We start from the raw sequence: 12647 nt of genomic DNA on the forward strand, positions 1-12647 counted from the left end.
TAGCTGTTTTCAAACCTTCCATTACTTGATAATCATTTGAAATGTATAATAGTACATGTTATCTAAACAAATATAGTAGCACTGAGAGATAAATCAGGGTGTCCACATTGAAATGTAACAACTTTGAAGTGCCATATCTTTTTATTAAATAATGCAAACAGAAGATTATATACACAATTCATAGGTAGTATGCTTAAGTTACATTTGGCATATGGGTACACATTATTAGGGTACATTAGGGTACACATTCGACATGTGCATCATTCATAGCACAGACTATGTCACACCGATCCCTCAATTTTCCTCCACAGATTGTCTAACATTGCAGGTGTCAAACTGAAACATGGAAGAACATAAGGATAGAAACTTAGATATACGATGTGGTATCTGTGCAAGATTCAACATTCTTGCATTCATGCATAACAAATTATAATGCTTTACAGTTGTTACATTTACTTACTTGTAACAACCCTGTTCTTTACTTACTTAATGAGATAACTGGTGCTATAGAATGGATGACAGAGTATGGATGTCTGGTTGGACTGATGACAGTCTCAGCTTTAGATCTGATTCCATGTTCAGTTAGCTCTGGTACTTTGTGAGTGCATTTTCCACACCAGTTGCATTAAAAATCAAACATAAGTTGTTGGGAAAGGCATCAAGTATTCTGCAACCTTGTAAGAAAGTTCTGGATACTTAGTAACAACTTGTAGCCAAAAGTCAGTCAGAGGCTTTTGTTTGAAGACAAGGTTCAATGAGTTGTCGCGTGATAGTTCAGCGAGACTGTCTTGTTCTTAAAATGTCAAACATGTGTTTGTTGGTAGCAAGGTGCACAAGGTTTCTGATCCAGTTGTCGTTCGTGCTGGTAACAGGAAAGTACTCATGCAGCTATACTTTGAAGTTTTGCACGTGCTCTCTGATTTCACATTTTACATTATCTGTGAGTTGCATTTCTGAGCTGGCCAAAAAATCAAATTTGGGAAAGAATCATAGTTGGACTGATCAAGTTGAGATGTCCACAGCCTCAGTTTCTTGATCATGGCATCAATTTTGTCATGGACATGGAAGATGGTCACAGCTTTTCCCTGTAGACTTGTAACGATATGGTTTTTCTATAACCATGATGCAAGGCCTGAAGCCATATTGGCAGCCAAAACTGCCTTCTGCAGCCAGACTGAAGAGCAGCAGCCATTAGCTGTAAGGTCTAGAGTCACATATTCACTATTTTAATACAAAATACAATCTATTTTGTATTAAAATAGTGTCACACCAGGCTGTGAGAAGGGGATTTTGTCCTGATAGCCCCCCATTGTCACCAGATAAAGAAACAGATCTTAAGATGGGTAAAGAAAACTTAAGTAACACCATTCTGTCTAGCAAAAAACTGCTTATCAATACTTGACGTTGTGGAATCCTCATTCTATGATCATTGTCGTTATACTTTCTTATTGTTTGACTGTGATCTCTGGTTTGTAACTGTTTCTGCTGTATAATTAATTTTACTAGGTGTAAATCAATTAAGGTGGTGGGGTATGATTAGTTAGGTAATTTTGTTATGATTGGTTAGTAAAATTATACTAAAATAATTGGTTAAGGTATAGCTAAGCAGGACTCAGGTTTCATTATATAAACTGGGGTCCAAGAAGGAGACCAGGAAGAAGATCAGAAGTAACAGAAGCAGAAGGAAAGAAGCAAAAGGCTGGAAGAAGACCAAAGGGAGACAAGGAACACCAAGAAGAAGAGGGAAGACCTGGAAGAAGAACTCACCTCCAAGACACAGCCTAAGATAAGAGCTGCCAGGATTCTCCTGCATGACCGTGATGTGCAGCAGCTAAGATCCAGAGAGGCTGATATTGCTTGCCAACAGGGGAAGTCTGCTTGTATCAAGATTGGTGAGAATGACAGTGTCTGCTTAGCATGTGTATTCTGCTTGTTTGGGAATTGTCAATAAATAGAGGATAAAGATATTACTGTGTAAGGCTCTTTCAGTGGTTAAAGATCCTGCAAAACCCGCAGGAAGTTATGCCCCGAGCCCTAGGAATTGGGTAAGGGTGGGTGTGTAAATTAACAGGGTAGCACCTGGAGCCCTAGGAACTGGGTAAAAGTATGTGTCTCTACAGTGTGGAAGGGATAGAGAAATTTGTGCAGATAACAGACTTAGATTAAGTCCATTTAGGTAGCTGAAGATATCGGCTAAGTAAGTCAATTTAGCTAGCCAAGGAAACTCAACGAGGTGATGAGAGAACTCAAAATGATGGTCCAGCAAAAAAAATCCTCACTTCATCACGCAATTCAAACAGGTGCGAGAGAACCTTTCCTCTCGAAAGCCAACGAACTTCTGTGCAAAGAAGTTGGCTGTGATCACTGCCCACCTCACAAAGCAGCAAATAGTCCTGAATTCAATGGACAGGCCTTGAAATTGATGATCTTCACCGACTCATCCAAAACCATCCTTAGGCCAGCAGGCATTTTTTAACAGCTAGCGCTTCCTTGTGAATGCTGCAGTGAATGAATGTAGCTAATGGTGCCAATGCTACCAGTATACTGACTACTACTCCAGTATACTGGCTGGTCATTGCATGAGCCCCATCTGTACTGATCCCTGTGCAATATCATGCTCCCTCATGAAATCACTCAACACATCAAAAATAGCCTTGCCAGTTGTGCATGTGGGCAAAGATTTGCAAAAGAGAAAGACCACTTGGACCTCTCGGTTGTAGTCATATCTGACAACTGACAGGAGAAACAAAATACAGGACTATGTAGCACTTTAAAGACTAACAAAATGGTTTATTAGATGATGAGCTTTCATGGGCCAGACCCACTTCCTCAGATCAAATAGTGGAAGAAAATAGTCACAACCATATATACCAAAAGATACAATTAAAAAAATGAACACATATGAAAAGGACAAATCACATTTCAGAACAGAAGGGGGATGCGGGGGGGGGGAGGGGGGAGTCATTTGAATGGTTTGTGATATCCGTTGACTCATCAATTTGCAAAGAATAGAAGTGACTTTCCTTCTCAGTCAGCTGATTCTTAACATTGAGACATTTCGTCAATTCTACACTGAACTGTGTTGTTTGAGAGAGAAATTAAACCAATCTGATTGTCGGCCTTGTCGCCAAGCATTGCACTCACTGTCTCCTTTGCTGTGGATAATATCAATTCCTCTCCAATAGTGCGTGTCTTTCCTGTCCTGGTATGAGTTGAGCCACCCAATAAGAGGCTTCCATCGCCTTAGCATTGTCACTGCCTGTGGCTACGTGCTCAATTAATTTCTTACTTTCCTTAAATTCTTTTAATTTGTTCTAAAAAAATTCAGTTGGCTTAGAAACATATTCACCATGTTTCATTTCAACATGATGCTGAAGATTAGCTGGTTTTAAGCTCTCATTTGACAGTACCTCTTTACAGAGTAAGCATAATGGACATGGTTCAGATTAATTGCCAGTGCAAGTAAACCCTAACTCCAAGTACACATTGCTATATTTTCACATTTTCCGTTTACTTTGTGTTTGTTTTGAAATGGAACTTCATGTTCCACAATGGTCTCCTGGTTCCTTTCTTTTCAACTAACTTCCTGCCACTCTAATAGCTTTTGAATGGTTAGAGCAGGATGACGTATTCACATAACATGATCGTTTCCAAAAAGAGAAAAAATGGTAAAAAGTGACTGACCCGTCTATAAGCTGACTCCAGAGGATAGTCGCAGCTTGTCAGCTTCAGTGTGGGCGGAAGGATATGCAGACTGCAGTGCATGGAGCTTCTGAGCTCCCATTGGCTGCTGTTCACAGCCAATGGGAGCTCAGAGGCTCTGTGCTTGCAAACAAACAAACTCAGATTCTGCAAGTAAACAAATGTCCCAGCAGAGTCTGCAGCACTTCCCAGGGTCTCCTGTCACCCAGCCTAGCAGGGCAAACCACTGGTGTGCTGGGACTTTTTATTCACCTGGAGCATCTGCAGGCTTGGAGCCTGTTAGCTCCCAGTCCCTACCTTTCGCCACACTGGGTCAAGGGGAGCGGCAGGAAGGGATGGCCAGCATGTCCCTTGGCCTGTGCTGCTTCCTCAGCTCCTGGCACCTCCTTATCCATGGAGGATAAGGCAAAGGGGCTCTCATGGCCAAAGGCAGCTCCTGCCCTGGCAGTCTGTTCTAGGCCAGGCACAGAGCCTCGAGGAGAAAAAAAAATAAAAGGAAAAGAAAAAATAAGGATTGGACCCACCATGGGACTTGAGTGGGCGGGCTGGGGTGTAAACAGTGGTGGGAGGAAGGACAGTCGTGAACTGCAAACCCCAGGTGAGAATCGCCTGGCGGAAAGGCCCAGTCCTGCAGTGGACCCAATCCTTACTTTTAAACTTTCCGCAGACCCCCTACAGTACTATCACGGGCCACCAGGGGTCCATGGACCACGGATCAGGAACCACTGATCTAGAGGGTTTAGAACTATATCTTCCACTAATTTTAATGAGATACAGCATTACTGTTTGTGATGCAGTAGTCCCTAGATCAGTGGTGAACAATCGAGTTCTATGCGTGGCCCATGAGACATTTTATTTACCCTTGCTCACACTTAAGGTGGCCAGATTCTGTTGGTTTCCAGTATTACAAAAGTGACACACCCTTCAAGGGTATGTGAAGTGAGGGGCATGCCAGTTGCACACTATATTGTGACAGACATGCATTCCCACTGCATCCAATCAAAGTGCTGCTATGGTTCAGTTGGCATATCCTGCACATTCTAGGTAGTCAAGTGCAATTATCCTAGCCAGCCCAGAAGACTGTCTTGATTATAACAATCTTGCGGCACATTGAGATGAAGGAGGACCACTCATGCAGTCCACTCACTAGCTTAAGTTGCCCCTCAGTGGCCTACATGCTTCAATTTGGGGCTCAATGACCCTTGTAGCTACCTATAAAACACACACAAACGCAGAGACAGAGAGAGTCACTGTCCCAAAGTGTAAATCCCCTAGCCTTTTTGGAAAAAGTCAACCATTGATTGGTATCTTACACTAGACATTTACAAATCAAAGTAAAAGCCTTGGATTAATACTGTGCATGTTTTCTCTCCATAAATCCAGAAACAGAATGAACCTTATCCTAAAATTCTAGCTTCTGTCTATGCTGGATCTGGCCCCAAATAATTGAAACATGTCAATAAAATGTGGTATTTATTAGTGAGATAAGGAAATATGAAGTAGAGAATGGATTTGGGAAAGGAAAACAAGGACATTTTTGTAATGTGACATGATCCTTAAGAACCAGCTTTGGCAGTATCTTTGTAATGTTGCTCTTTTAATGTGTTGTACTTCTGAAAATATTCTCTTACAACATTTTTCTTAGCATCCTCTTGTTAGCTTTATTGTACTTACAAATCATTCCCAGACAGAGAGCTCCTTAGCTCTCTTTCTTTTAAAAAAATGTGTGTAATGTGTTTTCTCTGCAGGAACCAATTCTGCAACTATATTAAGTACAAGCATTTTGTTGTTTGAAAAATATGTAGACGTGCATTAAGGCAGTTGCTTCTGCTCCCTAGAGTGACCCTTCCAAAGTTTTATCTGAGCATTACATCACCATGGAATCCAATGGATTAGGTAGGAGAAATCTAATCTAAAATTACTATCCCCAAGTCAGTGTTTGTTTGCTTTGATTATTCTTTACCATTACATACTCACGAACACTCTGTGCTATTGGTTTTTCTTTTTTAATATTTAGTTTTGTGTTTTGCTTATAAAGACTAGTTTTCAGCTTTAATTTATTTTTAATTCTTCCACTGTGGCACATTTCAGACTTCCTGACTGCAAAATTTTAGGGGAAAAATATTTGTATTGACTTCAGAATGTTGCAGATTAAGAGCAGATGTATTTCACAAACATCATCTTAACTTTCATTTGTGTGCTGTGTTGAACTGTCTTCGAGCCAGGAAGTGATTTGTATTTGCTAATTGAGTGCAGTTTGCTGGACATACATAAAACACTTAATTTTAACTATGTTATTGCTGTACAGTTATTTGTTCATTCCTTCACATTGAATATATCTGATCTATTTACTTCATAGATCTCTTTTATGATAAATTCACTGCAGCGATGCCCAACACAATGGCTGAGAGGAAAGTGAACCTGGAGTTCAGTTCTCTACACTGCCACAGACTTTCTTTGTAATCTTGAGCATGTCACTTAGCTGCGGTCTCCACTAGGACCTTATTCAAAATCCTCCCCCACCAAGTTTGAGTTTATAAGTGATGCATCCACACTGCCAAGCCCATTATTTCAAAATAACAGGTTATGGTATTTGAACGCTGTACTCCTGCTTTTCACAAGGAGTAACGTTAATTCTGAGAGAGTAATTTTGAAATAATGTTAGCATGGATGCTCTGGTGCCTCTAATTCAAACTTATTGGCATCCGGGAGGCCTCCCACAGCTGCCCAGAGTGCTTCACTGGGCTCTAAGTCTAAGTCTAAGGCATCCATATTAACAGAGCCTGCCTCAGACTAATTTCAGTGCTTCCCTGTAGTGAGGACACACTAGTTCAAATTTGTTAAATTGTGAGTTAAGTCTTAGTAATTTTGAAATAGTTTCCTAGTGTAGACTTGGCCTTAGTCTATTTTACTTCTGTGCCTCAGCTTGCATTTGTGAAATAGTAATAAATGTACTTGCTTACCTCTCCCAGAGAGGCATAAGGGTCTTGCACAAAAAAGGGGGTTTTTGCGCAAAAAGGAAACATCCATATTGTTTGTTTTTGCACAAAAACTGAATGAAAGAGAGTATGTAAATGAAGCATGAGAAAAGGCTAATCTGCACTTCATTTGCATTGCCTCTTTCAGCAAAGCAGGTAGTGTAGACAAGATGCAAATCATGGCTCCTTGGAACTTCCTGTTGGCAGTAGTGAGCCTCTCACTCTAGGAACACAGGCCCCCTGTTTGAGATGAAGGAAAGCCTCCATTAGAATATACTTAAAAAAACAACAAAGATGACAGTCATCTGCAGAAGTGGGTTGTGCCCACAAAAGCTCATGATACCATCTACGTTTTGTTAATCTTTAAGATGCTACTAAGCTATTTGTTTTTTAAGTTTTTCCTGTTACAGACTAACTTGGTTACCCCTTTGAAGCATTAGACTATAGTTACACAGGCACAAAGTAAAATTGTGATTGGTTGGCTGGACTTTTATTTATCATATGCACAAACTTCCAACAGTTCCAATTTTCATAACACCCAAAGAACACCTCTACCTTCTATATTAAGGGTCTGCACACTATGGTTGCATGAGTAGTGGGGAAGGAAGGGGAAAAGTGAGTTAGCCCAGATATAGGGTGTGATAGTTTGTCTACACTGCCCGTTTTGCTCAAAAATATGCAAATGAGGCAAAGCGTGGAATATTGCCGGGCCCCATTTGCATAATTAATGAGGCTCCGTTTTTGCACAGGAGGCTTTTGTACAAAAAGGAGCTGTCTACACGGCCCCTTTTTTTTGCAAAAACCCCCTCTTGTGCAAGGGCCGTTCTTCCTGGAAAAATGTGGAAGTACGGTTCTTGTGCAAGAGGGGGTTTCTGAGCAAAAATGGAGCCTTATTAATTATGCAAATGAGGTACAGCAATATTCCACGCTTTGCCTAATATGCATATTTTTTGCGCAAAACGGGGACAGCGTAGACATAGCCCTGAAGTGTAGGGTGACCACATGTCCCATTTTGCCAGGATAGCCCCCCTTTTAAGCCCTGTTTTGGACGTCCCTAATTATTTGGCAAAACTTGGCCTTTGTCCCCGTTTGTTCTTGCTGACTGATCATCAAATAGGACAAATTCCCATTTTCCTTCCCTCTGCCCCAAAAGTGATGTGCCCTCCTAAGGAAGGAGGAAGAACATTGGGTGAAGCAAGCAGCGATACCAGGCTGCGGGACTTGGGTGGTCTCAGAGAAGTGGCAATGGCAGGTGGCTCGAGCCAACTGTGAGCAGTGACACCAGCAAGCCCCTTGCAGGAGATGGTGGAGGGCCTTGGGCTCTCCCCTCACAGTATCCCATTTTCATTTTGGGACATATGGTCACCCCTGAAGCGTCAGGCAGCAGTTTGTTTCCCTTTTAGGCACATTAACTCAGATTTTAGTTTAAAAACTAAATTGGGAGATATTCAATATACCCAAATATCTTTATTAAAATAAAATCTATTGTAAATGGCTGCTAAGCTTTAATCTGATGCTGAAGAGGCAGTTGGATCTCCAAGGACCTGATTGTGGGGACAAAGAGAGAGGGTCAAAATTGTCTAGGAAATCTACAAAAGCCAAAGAAAAACAGAAAAATAAACACACAAATGATATTTAAATTAGCAGAGAAAATATATTTAAAGCTTTCTCCTTACTATTCATTCTGGTTATTTTTTTTTTACTACAAACTATTTTTAAATGTGGGAGAATACATCCCTACAGCCCCACCAGATTATTTGTAAAAGGATTTTTAAAGATGTAAAATTAACCAGCCATGCTGCATTAGTTGTAGGACAGTCCAAGAAGTTCATTGTAGCAAATGGTATACCTTTCAGGTGTGGAAAAGTAATCAGCTCTCTGTCTCTTTCTCCCCCCCCAGCATGTACGCTATGCACCAACAGTCTCCTAACACATATCATCTCATGGATTATTGCTATACAGGACCCATGATTCACAACTGAATACTGCTTATTTTATTTAGAGCATTGCAGGTATGTGTTTTCCATATACATAGTAACCAGCCTGTCCTAGAACACTAAAGCCTGCTATACCATAATACTGTGAAACTGCTTAACAGTTTCTAGATTATGTATTGTTTTGAAGGTGGGTTTTGAGATTCATTCTTCTAAAAATACCAGGAGATATACAGAGGTGATTTTTGTTTGACAGTTTGCAGTTGTTCTGAGTCAAATAGGAGATAAAAGTGAAATATCTAGAGGGATGCTGCAAGGTTCAATAAAGTAGAAATTCCTCCTCAGGGCAGGTGGAGTCAAACCCATGTTGTTTAGGGTCAGGGACAAAATGACCTTTCCCTGCTGTTGTGAATTAGTTCAGAGGGGATCTTTGTGTCAATTTTGCCTAGTCATCTTCAGATAACAACAGCATCCACTCTATCTCTAGCAGGCCCAGTTTTACTTACATTTTAATTAATAATCTGAAGAGGAAGTAAACATCTGCCTCAGTGAAATCTGCAGATGAACAGAGGTGAGACATAATTCCTGATAATGAGGGAAAGGGAATAATTTAAAGGCTCTGGTGATATGTAGCAGAGTTCAGATCAGGGAATATAAACTCTGGCAGAAATCTGGGAGGGAATGTGCCTCCATGTGTGTGTCCCCCCCCCCACATCCATGAGATGCCCATGGCTTTGAGTGCATGCTGCAGCAGTTGGTGTAAACAATGCTAAGGCACATCAGGGCATTCAAGTTTTCTGATGTACAGAAAGAGAAAACAGGACCCAGGTGGCAAACCACCCACAGAAAAAACTATTAGGACTAATTTTGAGTGAGTGATCCTGGAAGTCCTAATGATATTTTAGCTGTTTAGGATATAGTGCCTTAGATGGCCAAATGCTTAACCATCTCTGAGTAATGCAATATCTACAAAGGAAGTGCTGGAAACTCTCCAGATATAACTAGATGGTATAGAGAACAAGAAAGTGGTCAAACAATCCTCTGGAGTTGGTCTTCAGGTGTGCCTGGTAGTAGGAATACCCAAGGATCACCCCCTCACACCGTTGCTTGAGGAAAGCACCATATGGGGGACTCAGATGGGACCAGGTCCTTGCTGCTGCTGTCACCACAGTTTTCCAATCCAGCCCACTACACTTCTCCTCAGCACATCCTTCAGCTGGGGGCCAACAGTGTTTGTTCCCTGAGGGGCCGGAGTTGCCATGGAGCTAAATGCTGTAAGGGGGCAGAAAACACACTCTGGCACCCAGCAGCCACTCCATTCTTTCACTTAGCCCTCTCCGACCTCCATCAATCCTTCGCCCCTGGCCAGGATCCCCATTTGGGGGACTCCTCCTGGGTCAGGCACGAGGATCCTGGGAGCACAGAGCCTCACTGGGCTAAGTGACCCAGTAGGTTCATCCCCTCTCTCCCGAGAGGGGGGAGTGATCGGGGCGGAGTCTCCAGGGCACCCCAAGTACTTCTCCCGGGGGCTGGAACGTGTCTAGCGGGAGGGGGCGGTGCTGAGGGCCACAGACCCAAACAGGAACCTTTATAGGTGCCGGCAGCGGCGCCCCCAGTTCCAGTACCTGGGCCCGCTCCAGGTGATTCCCGAGGCTGGGAAGGGCGAGGTGGGCCGGATCAGCGCGCGGCGGGGCGGCAGGGGGCGCTGCCGGGCCAGGCTGGGCCGCCCGCCGGCGGGGGGTGCCGGGGCCGGGCTGTGAGTGGAGATTTTTGGAAAGTGACAAGTGAAGGGGCTGAGGGAGGGAAGCAGCCGCCCCGCTCCCGCTCAGTGCCCAGCCGTCGCGGGGAAGGTCTGGGAGGGCAGAGCCCGCCCGGCACAGCGCGGCGGGCGGAGCTGGCCCGGGCTCCGGTCCTGCGGATGTCGGAGTAGCGAGAGCCGGCTCAGCGATGCCCCGGCCGGGCGGCTGGGAGCGGAGCCTGGCGCTGCTCCTGCTGCTGCACGCAGGGAGCCTGGCGGAGCTCGGGGGCGCAGCCCGAGGTAAGACGCGCCGCGGGCCTTTTGGAAAGTTGCTGCGCCGCGTTCCCGGAGTGGGGGGAGCCGCCGCGCTGCCCTCGGGAGCCCCCTGGCGGCGGGGCCGCCCCCTCGGCCGGGGCTGTAGGAAGGGGTTCGGCTTCCCCCTCCCCACGACCCGCTCGGCTTGGCCCGCTCCGTGGAGGGGTTGGAAGCGACCTTTCCGCGGGGCCTGCCTGTGGGAGCGACCCACGGGCTTGCTGAGGGGGCCCCAGCTCCCCGCTGGTTCCCTTGCGGCTTCCACCGTTCTCAGCTGCAGCCGGGGGAGCTCAGAGGCGGAGCAGCAGCAGCAGCGTGTGTGTGTTTGTGTGTATGGGGCGCGCACTGCCTGTTTGCATTTGCAAAGTGCGCTAAAAGCTGGGCGCAGCGGGGCCGAGTGTGAGTTCTAAGCCGCAATCTATTGCATACTCGATGCCCGTCCTCTTTAAAGACAATGGCAACCTTGAGAGTAAAGCTAATAAGAAAGGCAAAGCGTATTACCTCCCCCTGCGGGAAGCCATCAGTGCTTCCCCCTTCTCTCTGTGCTGGGGCACAATGAAAGCGAAGATGGGCTGGTCCTGTGGCTACAACTGATTCTTTCTTTGAGGAGGGGTGAAAAGTTGATTTAAGCCGTCAGGGCTTCATTTTAACATGCAATCGGCAGCCCAGATTGAGCCCCATTGGCAGGATGCGTGGGGCTGGTTAGGGCAACAGAAAGAGCCCCCTTTTTGGTTTGTTTTTAAGATGGATTTAGAAAAGCACCCATGCAGCCTAAGGTACTAACGAGGAGAGTGACAATATTCCTTAAAGGACAACACTGAACAAGAAGCCTTTTCAACAATCCGTTGACGTTAGAATGTGATTTTTTTTTAATTAACTAAGACTGACCTGAAAGCTGATTGTATGAAACATTGTCTATATCAGATTACCGCATGAATTTACCAAATTGATTTACGGATTTATCATAACTAAGAGTACTAGAATCTATTCTGCCTATGATTAAATGTATATCAGTTGATAACTTACTTCAAAAAATCCTGTTAATAAGGGGAGAGCGTATAACCAGGAAGCAGACATAAGTTAAAGCTTTAACATCAGTTTGTTCATCCTGAATAATATCCGCTGAAGAATTTTAAGTCTACAATTTACCTCTTTCAAATTGCAAACATTTTAATCCAGTAGTTAAAGTTATTTTATGACTTCACATCGTTATTCTTTGTCTTGAAAAAAATACTGTTACCAGCTCTTTCATAAGAGGCATATTTGGCTTATTCTCCCCTGATTCCAAACACTCCCATATATCAGTTAATGAAGTCAAGTTTTATACTTGATATGTACTTAATTGCTTCATAAAGAGTTGAATTGTTAGCCAAATGTAACTATTCCTAGGTATTTCATTCTGCTTCTGATATTTGACTTAAGGTCTCTCAGGTAATATTGTCCATGATGACTTGTCTTTTTAGTTCCAGCTATATGTGGAATGGTTTGCCCACTGTAACTATATATAGTTGTATGGTTTCAGGGCAAATTGTAAACAGTGACCTTAACACAAATCATCAATGTTTGTGATGATTTCACTTTAATATTGTTTTATTTTATTTTTAATTGTAGCCATTTCAGTAATTTTACATTTGACTAGATCACATACAGTAAAAGAAGTGAGGCTGATAGCTTGAACTGATATTAGGTAAAAAGTGCGTATTTATGTTAAGATATTCAAAACCGATTAGTGATTTTTGTGTGATTGTTTGATAGGCTTCAGAAAATGCTGAACCTGTATAACCTAAAATCAGGCCCCTATAAGATGTATCAAGTTGATCAAGTCACTTGTGAAAACCTTGGCCATAATCTATATTCAAAAAGAAAAAAGTATATTGATGGCATGTTAAGTTTAAGATTAAATACTCAGACTCGATGAAAAAGTTAAGGTTTTAATAAGAGACAAGGTGTATGAGGTAACATCTTTTATTGGACCAACTTCTA

General features: G+C 43.2%; 1 protein-coding gene across 2 annotated transcripts in view; it reads left to right on the forward strand.

Annotated features, from left to right (window-relative positions):
* Positions 1-10341: 10341 nt before the first annotated feature.
* The window catches only part of ROR1 (receptor tyrosine kinase like orphan receptor 1), a 263762-nt gene continuing 261456 nt past the window's right edge, over positions 10342-12647 (forward strand). The window contains exon 1 of one of the 2 annotated variants that reach the window (XM_075936157.1): positions 10342-10652. Coding sequence is in view for 1 of the 2 variants with exons in the window: in XM_075936156.1 (XP_075792271.1) it covers positions 10562-10652 (91 nt within the window). In the remaining variant the exon portion in view is untranslated. The remainder of the gene's footprint in view (positions 10653-12647) is intronic. The other variant, XM_075936156.1, reaches the window with a different exon arrangement.

Source organism: Pelodiscus sinensis, chromosome 9 (assembly GCF_049634645.1).
Source record: "Pelodiscus sinensis isolate JC-2024 chromosome 9, ASM4963464v1, whole genome shotgun sequence".
NCBI classification, from domain to species: Eukaryota; Metazoa; Chordata; order Testudines; family Trionychidae; genus Pelodiscus; species Pelodiscus sinensis.